Source organism: Arvicola amphibius, chromosome 9 (genome assembly GCF_903992535.2).
Source record: "Arvicola amphibius chromosome 9, mArvAmp1.2, whole genome shotgun sequence".
NCBI lineage: Eukaryota > Metazoa > Chordata > Mammalia > Rodentia > Cricetidae > Arvicola > Arvicola amphibius.
In genome coordinates, this window is record NC_052055.2 from 38,968,802 (window position 1) to 38,989,592 (window position 20,791).

The following is a 20,791-nucleotide window of genomic DNA, read 5'->3' on the forward strand; positions in this document are numbered from 1 at the left end:
ACTATACCTGTTGGACAGATAGAGAAACTGAGGCAGAGACTGCAGAAGTTTACTCAGGGCTCCCACCGTAGGCGGAGGGTAGGCTGGATCCAGAGTTCAGAGTTCATGTGCTTAGCAAGACTCTTTCTCTCTAAGCACCTTCCCGAATGATATGACTTGCACACACAGCTTAGAGTTTCTCATATAAACATTCACAAGTCACTGAGATGGCTCAGTGGGCAAGGACACAAGCCAGTAAGCCTGGCCACCTGAGTTCAGTCACCAGGACCCACATGGCAGAAGGAGAGAACCACCTTCGGAAAGTTGTTCTTTGACCTCCACGTACATGCTCTCCCCTGTCCCCCAATAAATAAATAAATAAATAAATAAATAAATAAATGTATGTCATGGTAATATAATAAGAAATTCAATTCCAGTGTGGTGTGTTGGTCTGTAATAACTCTCAGGAGGCAGAGGCCAAGTTCAAGGCCAGCCTAGGCTACTTAGCTGCAAGCCAGCTTTGACTACACACCCAGACCTCATGCCTTTTTGTTTTTTTGGGACATTTGGTGAGGCTTCTTTCCTGAGCAGTTAGACATAACACTCAGGAGTGGCCTGCCTGTCTTGTTTAGGATCTTGGTTTTTGTTGTTATGGTGGTGGTTTTTTTTTCCAGAATGGTTGATCCCACTTGTTTGAAGTGACAGCATAATCAATGTGTATTGGTGAAGCTGTAACATAACTCATTTGTGGGATCCCTTGCTGGTGGATAACCAGGTTGTTTCTGGTTTTGTAACATTTTATCCTCCCATGGGCAGTTCTGTGCAGCTCTACCCTGGGCTGGGGGAGTTTCTGAAATGGAGTTTCTCAAAGAATGCACACATTTTAAGTGTTTTATGACCATGCCTCCCCACCCCCCAGCAGTGTAGGGTCCCCTTTGCTATACCTTTACGGCTCTTGAGCATGATCTTAAAACATTTTTGCCTGGCAGATATGTAAAAGTCATGTTTCGGGGTTGTATCTTCTAGTTTTTGTTTTTATTATTTTTCCTTTTGAGACAGGGTTTCTCTGCGTAACGCCCTGTAGACCAGGCTGACGTTGAACTCAGAGACTCACCTGCCTCTGCCCACCAAGTGCTAGGATTAAAGGCATATGCCACCACCTCCCCAGCAAGGTTTTTATCTTCTTAAGTGATGTAGTTCGTAGCTTACTATGTAGTGATCGGCGAGTAAACAAGATGGGTCCAGTGGTGATTATTAAATTTAAATAAGTTGATACAGTGTCTGCTATAAAGAATGACGCCAACAAACACTGGTGCCTGGCATTAACTTATTGCTGGTAGACTGGAACGTGTTTAGTTTTTTGTTCCTCCTGGTTTTATTTAGTTGTTTGCTTTTCTTGTCTTGTGGGAGCTCTTTGTGTATTAGGGCTTTGAGTCCCATTATACCTTTTTCCTCCTTCAGTCTTGCTTGTTCTTTAACTTTGTTACCTCTTTCACCCTTCACCTTGGTTTTTTTGAGACAGGGTTTCTTTGTGTAGCTCTGGCTGTCCTGGAACTCTGTAAACTAGGCTGGCCTCGATCTCAGAGATCCACTTGCCTCTGCCTTGCTAGTGCTGGGCTAAAAGGCATCTACCACTGCACCTTGCCAGAGATTTAAAACAAATAAACAAGCAGATAAACTTTATTTTAATACAGATTTTTTCCACTTTATTTTTCTCTAACTCCTGGATTTTATGCCTTGTTTTTGAAGACCTTCCTTGTCTAACAATAGCAAGAATATCTTCCATGAAGTGATTTTATGGTTTGAGTTTTTCTGTGCAGTTCAGCATCTCCCTTGGTTTTATTCAACCCTCCCGGCAGATGAGGAGGGGCCCGAGGGCCTGACCCAGTTCCTGATGACTGAGGTTCGGAGACTTCGGGAAGCCCGGAAGAGCCAGCTACAGCGAGAGCAGCAGCTCCAGGCCCGGGGCCGGGCACTGGAAGAAGAGCGGGCAGGGCTGGAGCAGCGGCTGCGGGAGCAGCAACAGGCTCAGGAACGCTGCCAGCGGCTGCGTGAGGACTGGGAGGCCGGCAGCCTGGAGCTGCTGCGGCTCAAGGACGAGAATTACATGATTGCCATGCGCCTGGCTCAACTCAGCGAGGAGAAGAACTCAGCTGTGCTGCGCAGCCGAGACCTGCAGCTTGCGGTAGGCCCTGAGGAGACGGTGGGGCTGGGTAGAGAAGAGAGATGTTTGAACAAGAAAAAGATGGTAAATGGTCACCATCTTTTTCTTCAGAGCCATCATGGACCCAGTCTTGACTGAGAGTTAGTTCACTGACTGCTCTGTGTTCATGTCTCGTTATATTATGACTCGTTCGGTACTCAGGGAGACACCCCACAAAGCATGTGGCCATTCTGGGACTAAGGTTATTATTACTATTATTGTTATTATTTTGAGACAGGGTTTGAAGTATCCTGAGTTGGTCTCAAGCTTGATATGTAGCTGATGAGAGCTTTAAACTTCTGATGCCTCCTGCCTCCACTTCCCAAATACTAGGACACTGGCGTCTTTTTTTTTTTTTTTTTTTTTTTTTTTTTTTTTTTTTTCTTTTTTTTTTGTTTTTTTTTTTTCGAGACAGGGTTTCTCTGTAGCTTTGGAGCCTGTCCTGGAACTAGCTCTTGTAGACCAGGCTGGTCTCGAACTCACAGAGATTCACCTGCCTCTGCCTCCCGAGTGCTGGGATTAAAGGCGTGCGCCACCACCGCCCGGCTACACAGGCGTCTTGTTTACCTGGTGTGTAGTGCTGGGAACTTGGTGCATGCTAGGCAAGCGCTGTGCTGAAGCTTACCCCTACACTCCGGGAAGAGTTTTCGTTGTCACAAGTAGGACAATGATGCCATTAGCATTTAGTAAGTAGAGGCCAAGGACGCTGCCACATGGATACCATGCCCAGGATAACCCCTGCAACAGATTTATGCAGCTCAGAATGTCAGTAGGTGCCAAGGTGATGAACGCTTTGGGCTGTGAGGATTCAGTGAGGTGCAGGCTGGGAATGTCAAATTCAGAGAATTCTTGACAAGGGCAGTGTTGAGCCTGTGCCCTGTCAATCATCGCAGTCATCCAACACAGGTTCTTACAACACACGATGCTCAAGTTTCTGTCTCCAGTACGGACGCAGGGGTTCACAGTGGTCGAGGGTGTGTCCAAGGACAGAGTCTAGACATGAGCTGCACTTGTCTGGTACCTCAGCAGGCCTCCTCCTGGGGATGCCATGCTGCCTGTCTGTGACCAGTGAACTCCCACTGGGTCCTCTCCAGTGGAGCCCCAGGTAGCCTCTCATGGACTGAGGGTCTGTCAAAGGCCGAGGGATGGAGCGCCTTTCTCATTCGCCTCCATTCTGCTTGAGACTCCAAATGGAGTTTCTGCCATGTTTGATGAGCGCCATGTGTTGCCCAAGCACCGAGGAATTATATGGCTCAGAGGCTTCCTGTGCCAGGGGCACACAGCAGGCCTCCTCCAGGAATTTGTTTACAGTGGCTTCTGATCTTGGTGTTTGGAGTCCCTCTCTCTCAAGCCTGGCTTCAGTGTTGGTGGTGATGAGATCGGGACTGGGGGTTGGGAACAGTACGTGGGACTCTGGGGCACCATTGTCTGGGTGTGTACTTATTGGCCGGCTCAGTGTTTTGGGGAGGGGAGCCCAGATGAGATTCCTGAGGCCGTGTCCCCACTTGAGGTGCAGGTGGTGTGTTTGCAGTCGGGAGCCGATTGTACGTGGGTGACTGGGGATGTCCTGTGTGTGTCACGGGGAGGGGCACTGCTGGGCTGTGCCAGTGGTTGGAAAAGATGCAGAGGAAGGGTCCTTTGCTCACAGATGGGACCGTCTGCTCCAGGGGCTGCGCTTGCAGATACGGGTAGAGAGTGAGGAGGAGATGAACAGAGGAACCCACCCCTCACCCACCTGCATGTCCGCGAGCTTTCCCTGTCTTAGAATTTCAAGAGGCCTCGCAGGTGGAAGTTCTCAGCGCTGCCAATGGGCCTGGCTCCCCCATCTTGGCCTCCTCCTGCCGCGGACAGGTGTCTGTGGTGGCTGATTTAATACCGTGTTTTATAGGGTGCAAAGTTAATGAGCTGTTATTTCTAAGCAACATAAATTTAAGGAGTGAACGCTGTAATTTCGTGCTCAAGAGTTTGTACATTGGGATTAAAGGCATCCGGGTTTCCCGGGGCTTGGCTGGCTGACCTGTGTTCTGAGCTCACTGGGGAAGCCGGCTGGCCCGAGGGTCAGGCAGGAACCTGGGTGTGCATTTGCGGTTTGCTGTGAAGGGTGTGGCCAGGCCAGCCCTTGAAACCCGCTGTCTTTCTCCTCTGGGTCACAAAGCATGTTTTGTGAGTGGAAAGGAATGCGGGGGTCAAGACTTTCTGAGTCTGCGGAGGAGGAGTGCACTGTTCATTTGAGGAGCCGCCCACCCAGCTTCAGCCTGGGGTGTGTATGTATGTGCTGTTCTGGGCTCCGAGGCCGGGAAGACCAGCAGTCATTTTTAACCAGGACACTCCCAGGACACCAGGCATTGGTTCTCTTGAGAACATCACCAGAGGTCTTTGTCCTCTTCCCCCCTCTCACCCCAGAGACCTCGCTGATGGTCTGCACCTGTTGCTCCTCTTCCCTCAGCTTGGCCACCCCAGATCCCACACGCACTTGGCAAAGATCCCCTGGAACAAGAACACTATACTCCAGCGAACTGACCATGCGTGGTAGACCTCGGGCCAGGCATCCCCAGCTGACCACCCCCACCCAGCTCCCAGGCCAAAGGCTCTGGCTTCCCACACTGAGCTGGTGACAGCCCAGGCCTCTTGGCTTTCTTTCTAACAGCCCCACAATGGCTGTGTCTTACTTGTGGTTGCCTCACAGCCTGCTTTGCCCCGTTATTGTCTTCCTCAGTTCTCAACAGCTCTGGAAGGCAGCGGGAGGGGAGGGACCCACTGTGCTGATGATAAAGCTGAGGCTGGGAGGGGATGAGGGACTTGCTTGGGATGGCACCGCACAGGCGGTTGACACTGAAGCCCACGTCTGGATGTGGGGGAGTTGGGTATGAACCAGCAAGCTCATCTCTTGGAGAGAACCTCTATGTAAGGAATTTCTTTCCTCTTTTTTCTTTGTTTAAAGACACAGTCTCACTATATGTAGCCCAGGCTGATTTAGAATTTAATACTAGCCCAGGCTAGCCTGAAATTTTCGGCAATCCTTCTGCTTCAGCCTCCTGAGAGCTGAGATTATGGGCATGTGCCACTGCACATAGTTCCTTTGTGAAGAATTTTCTGAGCCCCCCCCCCCAACTCACCTATGTGCATGGGGTCTGGGGGGCTGGGATCTGGGCTGGAGGGGCATCCTTGGCTGCTGGGCTGGATGAGACCCTCAGGCCCATCACTTCTTTCTTCTCCTTCTGGTCTAGATAGGGAGATTCAGGGAGGCACAGCTTGCTCAGGGCCACCCTCAGTTCAGGCAGAGCTGGGACCAGACCCTGTTCCCCTTCCATCCCCTTCTGCCACACTGTCATTGGTCAAATTGTGTGTTATATGCAGGGCATCTTTTCAAGACTGTCCCTGAGAGGATAGTCTTGGCTTTTCCCCTTCCCTCCTCCCTATTGCTGCCATATTTGCCACCCTGGCTCCTCTTCTCACTGAATCTCAGGCAGAACCCCTGCCTAGGCTTCTCAGGGACCTGGGGACACCTTGGGGGTGTTTTCCAATGTGTCTCATCCAGGCTGATTCATGTCTCGGACCTCAGGTGGATCAACTCAAGCTCAAAGTCAGCCGGCTGGAGGAAGAGTGTGCGCTGCTGCGGAGGGCCCGGGGGCCGCTGCCTGGGGCTGAAGACAAGGAGAGGGAGCCAGATGGTGCTGAGCTGCTCTCCGAGCTCCGTGCAGAGAACCAGCGGCTGACGGCGTCACTACAGGAGCTCCAGGAAGGCCTTCAGCAGGTAGGACCCTGGTGCTGGGGGTGTGGGACAGCCAGAAGACAGCCTCCGCTCCCCACTGTCCTTCTGGAACCAGAGGCTGAGAGAGGGCTCCCTTCTCACTTGAAGCTCTAGGCCTTAGCATACTGCACTCCCTGGGGGTTCAATCTGGGGTCTGTAGCCAATCCCCAGAGGTATCCGAACCCCATAAAATTGTACCCTTGGGTATATGTGAGCATTTTCCTAGAGAGAGGGGTCCAAATTTCTCTTTTAAAATGTGATGTTAGAGCCGGGCGGTGGTGGCTCACACCTTTAATCCTAGCACTCGGGAGGCAGAGGCAGGCGGATCTCTGAGTTCGAGGCCAGCCTGGTCTACAAGAGCTAGTTCTAGGACAGGCTCTAGAAACTACAGGGAAACCCTGTCTCGAAAAACCAAAATAAATAAATATAAATAAATAAATAAAATGTGATGTTAGAGATCAAATCCAGAATCTGACCTATACTCCACCCCTAGTTTCTCCTGCTGTTTTGACCTGGGCTCACTCTAGTCCTGCCTGCTCTAGAACTGGTTATGTAGCCCAGGCTGGCCTGAGATTAGTGGTGATCTTCCAGCCTGGGCCTCCTGAGTGCTGGGATTATAGACCCAGGCCACCACTCCTGGGTCTTCAGAAATTTGTGATGGAGTCTCGGACCCTGAAGTGTCTGAGACAGTTCCTAGGTTTGGGTGACCCCAGGACTTGCTTAGTGTCTGTGGTGGCAGTGACAGTGTGGACTGGCTATTGTTCTACACCGAAAGAGGAAAGAACATTATTTTGTGGGTTTGGGGGTGCTTGACCAGATGTGGGCCTAGAGTCTGGATCTTGGATTCGGGACCAGCCAGCCCCGTGAAAGCCTGTAGTCAGAGGGCTGGGGATAGGTCTAGGTGTGGGGCTAGAGCAAGTGGGAGCAGGCTAGGGTCGTGTTAGCAGCCATGATCCTGACTCAGATCGGGACACATCCTCATCTGCTCTCCTCCCTGAGCTACACATGTCTCCTAGAGGCCAATGGGGCTGGAGGAGCCACCCACTCTCCACGTACAGAACCTGAGGTCTAGGTGCTAAGTCTGGGAGAGTAGCCCACTCGGTTGATTCGGAGGGTTGAGGGTTGTGTGTCTCCCTTCCTCTAGATACCCAAGGGTGGGGTTGGAGGGCTCGGGGTTGAGGTGCCCCCTTCACCTGGCAGGAGGTGTGCCGGCAAGGGCCTGCAGGCTCTGAGCGCATCCTGCTGGACATCCTGGAGCATGACTGGAGGGAGGCACAGGACAGCAGGCAGGAGCTGTGTCAGAAGCTGCATGCCGTGCAAGGCGAGCTACAGTGGGCCGAGGAACTGCGGGACAAGGTAGGCACTGCTGCCCACCTCCCCACTCCCACCCTGCTCCACCACCTTCTGCTAATGCTCTGGTCTAGGAGGAGGATACTGCCAGGCATTGCTCATGTACCCTGGTAGCCTTCCATTGGTGTTTTCAGCAGGCACTGGGCTCATTAATCCACACTCATTCATCCTTGTGTGTCAGTAGGGCCGTTTTAGGCTTTGCAGGGTCATTAGAAAACACATCTAAGACTCCCTAGAATGAAGAAATAAATCTTAAATAAAAGAAATAAATCTTAAATAAAAAAAGAAACCCCACAGGGTTTGGGGATTGAGCTCAGTGGTAGAGTACTTGCCTCGCAAACAAAGGAACCTGGCTTCAGACTGAAGTTCAGTTCTGAGCGCCTATGTCAGGTTGCTCCCGAGGGCTCCAAGGTGTCTTCTGTCGGTTGTTCTGTCTGTTCTCTGCTGCTGTCTATACTTATGTGCACACACACACCCCCATATACACATACTTAAAAATAAAATAAAAAATAAATCTTTAACTCCAAGGCTCCCACTCCTGTAGAGGGTGTTTCTAGCAGACAGGTAGGTGTACAGAGTGCACACCTGAGAGCCCAAGGCAATGCTGGGAAAGAATCTGAGAAGAGTAAGGGGGTGTGGGCTGAAGTTTCTGGGGGAGACCACGGCATGGAGGATGCTGTTGGAATCATCAAGCCCACTTGATGAGCTAGGCAGTTGAGGCCCAGCAAGACAAAGACAACGTCCAAGGATATCCCCCCGGAGAGGTGGGCACTTGTTCCTGGGTTTCTGGATTCTGAGCCAGGCCCACCTGCCTTGCCCGTAGTACCTGCAAGAGATGGAGGACCTACGGCTCAAACACCGAACGCTGTTGAAGGACTGTGACCTCTATAAGCACCGCATGGCCACTGTGCTGGCCCAGCTGGAGGAGATTGAGAAAGAGCGGGACCAGGTGAGCAGTGGCTCGCTGGGTGGCATCCCTCCTCCTACCGCTGGTTCTGATTTAGGGAGGAGGAGGAGGAGGAGGAGGAGGAGGAGGAGGAGGAGGAGACAGAGGCAGGACCGGCATTGCAGGAAGAGACATTAAAAGTGCACTGGCGAATTGAGATGAGGTTGGCAGGCCAGGGAGACAGGTAAGCATCCTCACATATACCCAGGCAAGTGTGCTGGATTATGAAACGTGTGCCTCTGACGGCCACTGGTCCAGTATGGGCCTCACAGTCCCCCAGAGACTCTGCTCCAATCCTCTCATAGAGGATCCGCCTTGCTGATGATCACTTGGGCAAGCGGCACTGGAGCTGGGCCCAGACCCTTGGTCAATCACCCAGGGGTCCTTGCATTGCAGCCAGGAGTTCTGCCTTTTCCTAGGAGCACTTAGAGATCCGCCTTAGACCCTGAGCTCCCCTGCCCTCCAGGATCCTCCTGAATCTCAGTTCTCAGCCTGGAGGAGGACCTGAAAATATTTGCTGATGGAGAAATTCCCCAAGGTTTTGGCTTTGTGTTCCTGGCATCACAGCTGGCCTGGCCTGTCTCCTATGAAGGCTGCAGGGCTGCTTCAAACCAGTTCCTTTATGCCCCTGTCCACTCTGTGGGAGCCTCCCCCCCTCCCGCCTTGTGGGTGGGGTGGGAGGCTTTTGTCCCACCACTTCTGTTAGAATAGCTCTCTGAATCCCCTGGGAGTCCTTAGAATGTAGGTTTGGGGTGTCATTCCTGCCATTGTGATTCTGGTGCTTTGGGGCCACAATGCTACCCAGCCCCCAAGCCTTTGGTTCTAGCTTCCCCAGAAGCACTGTGGGCAAGTCTGGGCCTGGACCTAGCTCTTGGGGACTTCATCTTCATGGGAAGACACATTGGCTGCACCAGGCTGGGATGGATTACTGGCTCCTATAGGGACCAGTGCTGTGGTTAAAGTTAGGTGTACAGTGGGTCTCTTGGAAGCATTTTTTTTTTTTTTTTGAGACAGGGTTTCTTTTTGTAGCTCCGGCTGTAGAGTAGACTATGCTAACCTCAAACTCAAGAGATCTGCTAGTCCCTGCCTCCTGAGTGCTGGGATTAAAGGCATGTGCCACCATCACCTGGCTTGGAAGCCTTTTAAGGACTCTGGCCTTTCTAGCTAGAGCCACCCATAGCCCTGATGGTGTTGTTTTTCCACCTGTAAGTGAGGCCAGCGATCAGTCCTCTTAGTCTCCGTATAGATGAAATGAACTGCTGTTAGCTAAGCACAGGCCCCCCCCCACAGGAGGTGCCCACAGGCGACAGCACCATTCTCCTTCCATCCAGCCCACTGAGCCAGCGTGCCTCCCTCAGAGGCTGGCTGTCCTGCTCTCTCCAGGCAATCCAGAGCCGAGACCGGATCCAGCTGCAGTACTCCCAGAGCCTCATTGAGAAGGATCAGTACCGCAAACAGGTGCGGGGGCTTGAGGCGGAGCGGGATGAGCTGCTCACCACAGTCACCAGCCTGGAGGGGGCCAAGGCAATGCTGGAGGCGCAGCTGCAGCGGACGCAGGGGGGCTCCTCTCTTAAGGTGAGTGGGGCAGAAGCATAGTGTTCTGGGGCTGGGGTGCCATGGACTTGGGGAACCCTGCTTTATGGGGAAAAATGTGCTGGCTTAAGGCTGGGCTTCTGCAGCAAGCTCTGGGCCAGGGCTGGGGAACATGTGGGGTCTGAATGGGGGACCTCAGCTGGGTGGGAACGTGGTTGAGATTAACAATAGCTGGCAGCTGAGAGGTGGGCTGGCCTTTGGGTTTCTGCTACTGCGCTGTGAGCCTGGATGCTGGAGGGCCTGTGAGCAGGGCCCTCAGAGGCAGCGAGGCTAGTCTCGCCTAGACCTTGAAGTTCCTCGAGAGACCAGCTGTCTCAAGCTTTTCATAGTGCGGGGCCCAGAGTGGGTCAAGGGTCTGCTGGACATCACACAGTCAGGGGCTTGGACTCTTGAGAATCAGAGAGTGGCCTTTGGGCTCTGCCAGGAGCTCTGCAGTTTCCTGTTTTTGGTCACTTGTGATGAGCTCATGGCCTGGAGGAGTAGAAGGAAGACGCATGAGTGTGTGATCTCTCGTGTGTCAGAACCTCGGTGGCTTTTGTGCTGAAGTAAAAACAGACCACCAGTTCTGCTTCCTAGGCCCAGTAGGTTGGGCCTCTCCACCCTGTTAGCCAGGTCTCATGGGTCTCAGTATTGCAAATCCTAGACTCTGTCATAGTCCTCAGGAACCTTGCTCGTGCTTCTGCCCCATCTTCCTCCTCAACTGCACCTGTTCCTAACTCCCGTGACCCGAGTCATCAGCTCAGGTCCCACTTCGCCTGGAAAGCATTGAATGCCAGGCAGGGTGGGGCCCCTGTTGTGCTCTGAGCCCAGGGCACATTCCTTCTCTTGCGTTCGCCTTTGGGGGTGATTTTGTTCCTCTGCTGGCTTTCAATCTCTCCCACTTTGAGGCATGGACTCCATGAAGGCCCAGATTTAACACCCTGTGCCCAGATCTTCCCTCTGCCTGGCATGTGGCAGGTGTGTAGTCCTGACCGTGGCCAGCCTGAGCTCAGCCCTGCTTACATCCTCCCTTGCCTCCTCCTCTGGCAGGCCTGCGCCTCTTCCCATTCCCTGTGCTCCAACCTCAGCAGTACCTGGAGCCTTAGTGAGTTCCCATCCCCGCCGGGAGGCCCTGAAGCTGCAGGAGAAGCCGGGGGATCTGAGGCCCATACCTCGGTAAGCTGTCACCTGCCCCAAACAAGGGAAGCCTGGGCCTTTTCTATATTGCCAACATGCACACCATCTCCAGTTTGCCAACTGTCGCATGTCATGGTCGAGCACATTAAGACCCAGGGAGGCTAAGAACCCTTCCCCCCCATGTGTGTTTCTATGTGCAGGTGTTTTTGCATGTTTGTGTGTGCGCAGGTACATGTGTGTGCATGGATATGAAGACTGGAGGTCAACCTCAGGTGCCGTTCCTCAAGAACCATCTGCCCTATTGTTTCTTTAAATTATTTTATTATTCTCTTATTTATATGTATGTGTGCATAACTATGTGTGGGTGTGTGTGCGTGAATACAGGTCCCTTCAGATGCCAGAAATGTCTAGTCCCTTTAGAGATATAATTACAGGTAGTTGTGGATGTCTGATGTAGGTGCTGGGAATTGGAACTTAGGTCCTCTGAGAGCAATAGAATCTTTTAACCATCGAGCAATCTCTTTGGCCCTTACTCACTCTCTCTCTCTCTCTCTTTTTAAAATTTATTTATTTTTATTTTATGTGCATTGTTGTTGGGTCCCTTGGAACTGGAGTTACAGACAGTTGTGAGCTGCCATGTGGGTGCTGGGAATTGAACCTGGGTCCTCTGGAAGAGCAGTCAGTGCTCTTAACCACTGAGCCACCTTTCTATGCCTCCCCCCATTTTTTAAAAAAAACTTTCTTTCTTTCTTTCTTTCTTTCTTTCTTTCTTTCTTCCTTTCTTTCTTTCTTCCTTTCTTTAATTATTTGTTTGTTTGTTTTTGAGACAGACTCTCACTGGGACCTGAACCTCTCTCATTAGGTTAGGCGACTAGCAATCCATAGAGATCCTCCTATCTTTGCCTCCCCACCCTTGGGGTTACAAGTGTGTGTGCCATTATACCTGGCTTTTTGTGTGTGTGTGTGGGGGGGGGGAGCTGAGGATCCAAGTCAAGTTCCCGGGCTTGCTCAACAGGCACTTTGCTGCCTAAGCCTCTCCCAGAGCCCACAGGTGTGGGGGCCCTCGTACACTGCAGTCTTGCATGTGTGGGCCCCAGGTCTTACCAGTGAGCTAAGGGCTGGGATAGGTGGGCTGGAGGTGACAGGCCTTATTCTGGAGTTGCAGGAGGAAGCCACAGACAGCGAGAAGGAGATCAACCGGCTCTCCATCCTACCCTTTCCACCCAGTGCCGGCTCCATTCTCCGCAGGCAACGCGAAGAGGACCCAGAGCCCCCTAAGAGGTAACTGCTGGGAGCAGCGGGAGCTCCCTCCTGAGGAAGGGTTGCTGGGCCCTGAACAGCCACATCCTTTGAGTTCAACTGCAAGTCAGGCAGGACCAACGGTCCTCTCGCTTGGCTGCCCTGTGGCCATCAGAGCTCTAGAAGCAATGAGGTCCAAAGAGGAACCAAGTCAGGTCAGGGTAAGGTCAAAGGGCAGAGTGGGCTCAGCTGCAGCCCAGCACTTGGCTGGGGAAGTCACCACAGGCAGCCTGGGAGCTCAGATTCTCAATCTTAGAAACCGCTTGGCTTAGGTTGGGGATAGAGAGGTTTTCAGGGGCGGGGCACTCAAAGTAAGAAAACCAAGCCTCAGCTTCAGCAGCAGCAGGCAGGTCAGAAAGCCCAGGCCACATCCGTAATAGCCAGAGCAGGATGTGGGATTTCCTGTCTCCTGCTTCTTCCCATTACAACCTTCCCCCTCTAAGTGGCCTCCTAATGGGAGGCTGGGGGGGGGGGGAAGGCTATGGTGCCCACAGGCTTGCTGTGAAGTGACCCTGCTCTCATAGGGATGGGTGTGAGGAAGGCGATCTAACCCAGGAAGTACAAGTAGGAGTCAAGGATCAAAGGTAGCAGGAGAAGGTGATAGCAGGGTCAGAGGTCAGGGGAGGTGGCATCAAAGGACAAGTCCGCTACGGATCAAATCAGTTAACTCCTTGCCTTGTGGCTTTAGGGGGCTGGGTAGCTGGGTGTCCTGGGCCTAGGGTCTGATCAGTGTTTGCTGGGGGACTGAGTTAGGATGTAGGGCATGGTGGTGCAGGCCTCACCTGCCACCCTGTCTTCTCTTCATTCAGGTCTTTTAGCAGCATGTCGGATATCACAGGTAACTCCCAGGGCCCTGGGGGAGGCTTACTTTGGGGGAGTTTCTTGCCTCTGGCCTGAACCTGCGTGTTCCCTTCCCCCTGGCCTGTCTGTGCCCCTGTCTAGGCGATAGGCTGTGTGGGAGGCTCCTGAGGATTAGGGTCTGGCTTGCACACCTGCTCCTGGGTGTGCCATGTGGGGCCCCTCATTTCCTTCCCACCTCTTCCTCTTCTTGGAAACTGGAGCCTCCCCCTGTGGCCCTGACCCAGCTCTATGCTCCTGGGGCCACTAGCCTGCCAAGGCCCCTTTCGTTGCCTTTGACTGTCTCTGTTTTCCAAACTCCTGACCTTCCTCTTCCTTTCTAGGGAGTGTGACCCTTAAGCCCTGGTCCCCCGGCCTCTCTTCATCCTCCTCCTCTGACAGTGTGTGGCCTTTGGGAAAGCCGGAAGGCCTCCTGGCTCGGGGCTGTGGCCTGGACCTCCTCAATAGGTAGGCAGTTCTCCAGGATGGTGGAGTAGGGTTTGTGTGTCACCACATGGCTGCAGAGGGTCCCGGGCTTAGCAGGGAGACAGCAGGCCACACCTCTACTTCAGGATCTTTCCACGGGAAGGTCTTCAGACATGGCAACTCTGGGATTCTGTGCTCTGTGAGCCCCAGCTGCTCACATCTCCCCGGGCCTCAGTTTCCTTACATGGCTAAAGGCAACAATGATCTCTGCTGCATGTGGGTGTCTGGAAACTTCTGGCTCATGTGAACCGAGCTCTGCCGGGCCCAGTATCTGCTGCTCATGCCACGGTCACTCCAGCTTCCTCCTTGCTAGTCATCCCTGCCCTGAGCTCTTTGTGGGCAGTACCCTGCTGAGCCACCGAACCACTTAGGATGGCCAGGGCTGGGGCCACCATGGGAGCCCCCGTATCTGTTGTGGTCACAAACCCAAAACAGAAGTTACAAAACATTAGGGCAGGATGCCCTGACAATGACCCACTATGTCCATGGGGGAAGGAGCCCCTCCTCTACCTCCCCAGGGCCACATGACCTTTGAACTCAGAGCTGCTGGGGAAAGTAAGGAAAGGTTGGCCAGGGAAGGGCCTGGAGTCAGTGAGGAGGGAAGAAGGGAAGATGGAAGGTAAAAGGTCAGGCCAGATGAGTCCCAGTGGGCTCCGTGACTCAGGCAGAGGACATGTGGATTTTGGCTTTTATGAATTAGATGCCTGGGAGGGTTTGGCTGCTGGTGAGTGCCAGGGCAGCGGCTAGCTGCCACACTCCTGGGATTAGGTGTTTTTTTGTTGTTTGCTTTGTTTTGTTTTGTTTTTGTTTTTTGAGACAGGGTTTCTCTGTATAGCCTGGACTGTTCTGGAACTTGCTGTGTAGACCTGGCTGGCCTCGAACTTAGAGAGATTTCACCTGCCTCTGCCTCCCGAGTGCTGGAATTAAAGGCGTGCACCACCTCTGTCTGGTTTAGGTGCTGTGTCCCTGTTTCATAAAATATAAAACTCTGAGGCATTAATGAATTTGTCCAGGACCATAGAGCAGAAAAGTACAAGAGCCATCTTCAGGGACCCCGTCACACTCGGGTTCTGGGAAGACCTTAGGAAACACTGAATGCCAGCCAGTGTGAGATGGGGTTAAGGAGCAGGGGAATGAATCTCAAGTCAGACAGAGCAAGACAGAGCAGGACCAGAGGCCTTCTGCCTCCTAGAGGCAGCTTGGCCAAGCCTCCAGCACCCCACCCACCTACCGCCACCCCCTGCTCCTCTTGCAGTCCCAATCCCGGCAGTGGGCCCAGTGTGACATTGTCTCAGCCTGTGCAGGATGTGCTTATGGGGGAAGGGGCGGAGGTCCCTCCCTTCCTGCCTGCTGTGGCCCTTCCTCCAGCCTGGCTTGCCACGAGCTTCTGGCTGTCGTCCAGGGGGCGCCAGGATGCAGGACCGGGAGCAAGGCTCTGGTTCACCCCTCCTGGGCTTGGGCTGTAATCACCAGGGTCACCCCTGCTGCCCCTGCTGTTCTGGGAAAGCAGGAGTTGAAGGAAGAACACAGGATGAGCTGGACTCAGGGGTGGCTGAAAGAGGAAGGGGACAGGCCCTTCCCTAACTCCAGAACAGGGTGACCACTTGGGTCCCAGGATGGGACAAAGGTGGGGGAGAGAAGGCTTTGCACCTTGAGACTTGAGTTCAAATCTTGATGTTTAATGCTACCTTGAGAGCTTGGGCAGGGCACTTAATTTCTGAGCGCCTCAGTCTCCTGTGTGATATGGATTCACGACAAGGCTTCTCTCTCTCAGGTCCTTTTTTGTTGTTGTTGTTGTTGTTGTTGTTTTCACGGTTCCTGATTTGAACAGAACCTGGCTTACTCTTGGGTATTCTAGCTACTGCTGTGGCTTTGCAGAGCCCGTGTGTGTGTGTGTGTGTGTGTGTGTGTGTGTGTGTGTGTGTGTACGTGTACGAGGGCACGCAAGCAAATGTGGTCTGTGGTATGCATGTATGGTAGTGCTGTCATGGGTGTGCAGGTGTGGTGACCAGAGTTGACATTAATGACTTTCTGCGTGGCTGTCTACCTTAATTCCCTGCCCCTGGGGCTCACTGTTTCATCCATACCAGCTGCTACCCAGTAAGCTCTCGGGATCCTTCTGCCTCTGCTTCCCCAGTGCTGATGTTACAGATGCTGTGCCCAGCTTTCATGTGGGCACTAGGCATCCCAACCCAGGTCCTGTTTATGCAGCAAGCACTTTATTTACTGAGATATCTCCCAAGGCCAGAACCCGCTCAGGAATTGTTCTAAGTCCAAAGCCACTGGAGGCTGGTGTAGTTTGGGCACACCTGACTTCTGTCTGCGATGCTCGTGTTGGGTGTCACACACATAGTTCTGTCACCCCTGCAGCCTCTCCACTCCTCTGTTAGGGCACAGGGCAGGGCAGGGCAGGGACAGCGGGCAGTCAGGCATTGGGGTGGGTGGGTAGAGCTAGAAGATGACAATAGATGGCAGTGTCGGGGGAGGTGGCAGGGAGGAGTCCAAGAATGGCATGAGGCGCTGGGTACTGGGAGAGCATTAGAGAAAGTTGGTCTGCCGTCTCTCAGCAGAACCCTGCACCTGTCTATACTCACTCACGTGGTCCTAGAGACCTCTAGAACCTTCTGACCACACACAGAGAAAGTTCTAACAGTCTTGTCCACGTCCACTACCCACAGCTTGGGCCACTGTTGGTAAGTGGTAACGGCTTTGTACCCAACATTTCCCACATCAATAACATGGTTGTGGTGTTGCTACCTCCCAGAGGGCTATCAGGAGCTCTCAGCCTCAGATTCCTGACTCATGGAAATCAGTTGCATACACAGCCTGGAGATTGTCCCACAGTGCTTGGGACAGGGACACTCACAGGCCCTTACCGCTCATGGCTGGCAGAAATGGCAGATTCTCTGACACCACAGGGTGGGGCTGGGAGCCCTTCTTGGAGTTGGAGAGCCCCTGTCCTTCCCAGGTCCCAGTGCCTTAGTCTCAGCCAGGGTCAGGGTCAACTGGACTCTCCAGCTCTCTCCCCTTCTCTGAATCTGCCAAGCTCCCAACAAGAGGATCTCTGCACTGTTCCCACCCAGCCCTAGGGTGTTCCCAGAACTCCAAGTACTCAGAGCAGGCTGCTTGCTCGAGAAGGTCAGAGAAGTCACAGGGTCCTTTGGGGACGCTGGGAGGGGTGGTTGTCCACAGTGTTCCTGAGTCTTTAGGTCGTGGGGTGCACAGGGACACGGGAGGAATCTGAGAGCAGCTGCTCTGGTGCAGTTGTGAATGACAACTGTAGTCTGGGTTTGCAACAGTTGGGGAAATTGGGCCAATGGGATTTTCCTCAGTCCCGTCTGACGATAGGAAGTTGCCAATGTGTTTTTTGTTATTATATTTTGCTTATTTATTATGTGTGTTTATGTGTGTGAGTGTGCATGTGTGTGTATGCATGTGTGTGTGCATGCATTCGTGTGCTCGTGCACACATGTGTGAATGTGCATGTGTTGTATGTATGTAGGTTTGCGTGTGTGTGTTTTTATGTATGAGTGTGTATGTGTGTGTGTTGTGTGTGTGTGATAGAGCAAGCATGGAGGTTAGAGGACAACTTGTGGGATTTGTTCTTTTTTTGTGTGTGTGGGTCCCAGAAATGGGACTCAGGCCACCAGACTTGACAGCAGGCACCTTTGCCTGCGGAGCCATTTCATCAGCCTGGCCAGAGTTTCTTGAACACTTGCAGTCTTAAGGACATAGATGCTGACGCTGTGCTGAGGGTACGCTGCATTTCCACTCGTGGCTGGACATGCCAGATGACCTGGCGTCAAGGGCTGGGACACAGGCATCGGTGGCGTCGGGCCGTACTGTTTCCCTCTAAGGCACTCTCCATTCTCTGCTTTTCTGACCTCACGCCTTGGTAAGAAAAGCCTGGGAAGAACCTGAAATCAACGGCTCATGAGGCAATGGTCCTGGCTTGGGGCTGTGGCTCCGCTGAGAGGACTTGCCTAGCATGCACAGAGCACAGCTCAGTGTGAACCAGATATGGTGATGCACACCTGTAATCCCAGTACTTGGGAGGTGGAGGCAGGAGGATCAGAAGTTCAGGGTCATCCTCAGCTACATAGAGAGCCAGCCTGGGATACCTGAAACCCTGTCTAAGAGAGATGGAGCATGGTTCAATGGTTCAATTTGCTTGAGAGGAGGCAGGCTTGCATTTTGTACTCAGTTCTGCTAAGACCAGAATTGGTTGGGCCCGGGGAATTCCTCAGCCTACTGTGGCTTCACAGTTGCTTACCTTGTCTGTCCTTCATCTCACGCCCATGGGGCAGAGGGACACCATTGGCATCCTCATTTCATGGACAAGCAGCCGGTTCATTCTTGTGAGTCTAGGATGAGGTTGTCACTACCTAGTTTACACTCTGTGCAACCGGGTTACAAAAAAATGCCAGAAAAAAATCCCATAATGTTTTAAGTAATTTATGACATTGTGTTGGGATGTACTGATTGCTGTCCTGGGTGGCCTGTGTGCTATGAGTTGGTCACGCTTAGTGGAGTCTTCCAGAATATTTTGCTCTGACTGCTGGTTGGACAAGTGTCAGGGTTCCCCATTCTAGGCCTCCACAAAGCAGGACAGGCCCCATGGACCTGGCTATCTGATTTGACTGAGGGGCCAGTTTGTCTGAGCCCTACTGGTTCTCACCCAGGGATGACAGGACTCTGCCTTGTGGGGATCCCAGCCTTTCTTTGGCTTCATAGTCAGTAGCCCCCATTGTGTCAGGGTATAGGTTGGACAGATGCCTTCCTGTGGCTCAGACAGTTGGCTGGTTCCAGCTGACTTTCCCGAGAGCCATTGCTCGGATTCTTTCTTCTTCTTCTTCTTCTTCTTCTTCTTCTTCTTCTTCTTCTTCTTCTTCTTCTTCTTCTTCTTCTTCTTCTTCTTCTTCTTCTTCTTCTTCTTCTTCTTCTTCTTCTTCCTCCTCCTCCTCCTCCTCCTCCTCCTCCTCCTCCTCCTCCTCCTCCTCCTCCTCCTCCTCCTCCTCCTCTTCTTCTTCTTCTCCCTCTTCTTCTCCCTCTTCTTCTTCTCCCTCTTCTCCTTCTCCCTCTCCCTCTCCTTCTTCCTCTTCTTCCTCTTCTTCCTCCTCCTCCTCTTCCTCTTCTTCCTCTTCCTTCTCCTTGTAGACCAAGCTGGCCTCGAACTCACAGAGATCCACCTGCCTCTGCCTCCCCAGTGCTGGGATTAAAGGCATGCGCCACCACCGCCCAGCATTGCTCGGGATTCTAAGTTGGTAATCAAAGTACAAAGCTGGGGTGCTGGTGGGGAGCATGTGTGGCACCTGGAATTTCTTGCTGCCTCTGCTGCTGCTGTTGATGTTGAAGCGCCTATAAATCCCGTGTTCTGTGCCCAAGCTTCCCATCACCCTGGAGCCCCGACTCTTCTCATTTGTCACTGTACCGCTGTTCCTCACTGAGAGGGAACCCAGATGTATCTTCCTCTGGGGCTTCTTCCTACCCTCTGCTCCCCCTGCAGCTGCTTTTGGATTAGATTCCGAATCTGCCACTCTCCTTGGTCTGTGAGCAAGACAGGCTTTGGTTCTTCATCCTAGATGTGTTAGACATCGGTCTGGGAATTAGGGATACAGGCTGGGTTCCACAGGTGTCTGGGCCTGAAGGGTTCTAAAGAGAAAATGCAAAACCTAGCAGGGAGTGCTGCTGGAGTAGGCTTGAAACTGGGGTAGGGGTGGGGCTGGGTGTGTGTGGGGGTGTGTCTGGGAGGGAGAGGCTGTGTCTGACTTGAGCTTTGGAGCAGCAGCAGTACAACCGGGCTGGGGAGGGGGAAAAGGAGAGGGCACTTCAGGGGCGCTGGCCCTGGGTGAAACTTGTGGCCTGTTTTAGGCAGCAGAATCCTGGTTGCTTTTCAGGCAGTGTTACAGTTCTGACTGGACTCTTTTTCCCATATCCCTCCCCTTTCTCTAAGGTCTCTGGCCATCCGAGTCTCAGGTTGGAGTCCTTCTGGGGGCCTGGAGCCCCAGGATAAGAGTCCAGATAGCCTGCCAGTCCTTGGGGACAGATGGTCTGGGGCCGTGGTGCGAAGGGTGCTGTCGGGACCTGGTTCGGCCAGGACAGAACAGAAAGAGGTGAGGTCCCTCTCCCTGAGTCGGGGACGAGACTCCTGCTCTAAAAAGGATAGATGTTGGTTGGTGGAGCAGCATCCATGGGTGGGGCTCCTGGGGACTGGCAGAAGTAGAACTGCTCTGCCCTCAGCCTGCCGTGACTAGCATCTATTTCGGTAGAGTGGGAGGTGGGGCAGGATGACAGACAGCATCTTGACAGAACCACATCCCTAAAAATCATTCCCTGCTTGGGTTGTTCAGCCACGGGCAGAAGGCACTGGCCTGGAGGGGGCAAGCCTAGAAGCTGAGACCCAGCAGAGGACCTTGCCCTGGAACCAGGGCTCTACACTCCCCTTCCTGCTGGACTCAAAGGGTAAGCCTGGCCTGTGGGTGGACCTGTTGGACTCAGAGACTCAGGCGGTCGGGGCTCCTTCAGTTGAGGATGGGGGTAGGAGTAGAAGGGCCCAGCAGCGGAGGCAGAAGTCCATGTCTGGTGTCCCGTGGGGCTGTGGCCTCCTTTTCGTGTGTTCACGTGTCCTTTCTGTGTTGACTAGGTGCTAACTATGAAAGCAGCGCTGCATTAAGAGTCCAGAGATCTGGCTTTGAGTCTGGCACTGTTTGTTAGGGACTAGGGGGCTCTGAGCAAATCCCTTATTCGTCTTCACCTAAGCTCCCCACTTGAAGATGGCCCTTGCAGCCCTATAGAGGGTTATATCACTGGCCAGTGAGGTTCCTGGAAGCCAGTCCTTGGGCTCACTCGCCTCCTTTGTCCTCCCTGTCCTGCCCAAATGCAGCCTGTCAGTCCTTCCATGAGGCCCTGGATGCCTGGGCAAAGGGACCGGGTGCAGAGCCCTTCTACATTCGAGCCAACCTCTCCCTGCCCGAGCGGCCAGACCCCCATGCCCTTTGCGTGAAAGCCCAAGAGATCCTGCGGCTGGTGGACCCCGCATACAAGCGGAGTCAGGAATGGTTCTGCACTCGGGTTGACCCCCTCACCTTACGGGACCTGGACCGGGGCACTGTGCCCAATTATCAGAGGTGATACTGGAGGCCTGGGATGGGGACCCATGGGATCTGGTGCGGGGATGTAGCCCTCTTTCCCCTGGACTCCCTCACTGCCTTCTGGGACAGGATGAGTTGGA

General features: G+C 53.1%; 1 protein-coding gene across 7 annotated transcripts in view; it reads left to right on the plus strand.

The window, feature by feature from the left end:
• Card10 (caspase recruitment domain family member 10) overlaps positions 1 to 20,791 on the plus strand; it is a 28,565-nt gene that overhangs the window by 3,087 nt on the left and 4,687 nt on the right. For 4 of the 7 annotated variants that reach the window (XM_038342334.2, XM_038342329.2, XM_038342330.2 and 1 more), the window contains 12 exons: positions 1,839 to 2,164; positions 5,745 to 5,936; positions 7,134 to 7,289; positions 8,107 to 8,232; positions 9,520 to 9,804; positions 10,852 to 10,977; positions 12,098 to 12,219; positions 13,047 to 13,075; positions 13,419 to 13,542; positions 19,514 to 19,673; positions 19,911 to 20,022; positions 20,444 to 20,687. In XM_038342334.2, coding sequence (XP_038198262.1) covers positions 1,839 to 2,164; positions 5,745 to 5,936; positions 7,134 to 7,289; positions 8,107 to 8,232; positions 9,520 to 9,804; positions 10,852 to 10,977; positions 12,098 to 12,219; positions 13,047 to 13,075; positions 13,419 to 13,542; positions 19,514 to 19,673; positions 19,911 to 20,022; positions 20,444 to 20,687 — 2,002 coding nt within the window. The remainder of the gene's footprint in view (positions 1 to 1,838; positions 2,165 to 5,744; positions 5,937 to 7,133; positions 7,290 to 8,106; positions 8,233 to 9,519; positions 9,805 to 10,851; positions 10,978 to 12,097; positions 12,220 to 13,046; positions 13,076 to 13,418; positions 13,543 to 19,513; positions 19,674 to 19,910; positions 20,023 to 20,443; positions 20,688 to 20,791) is intronic. The other 3 variants (XM_038342331.2, XM_038342332.2, XM_038342333.2) reach the window with 3 other exon arrangements.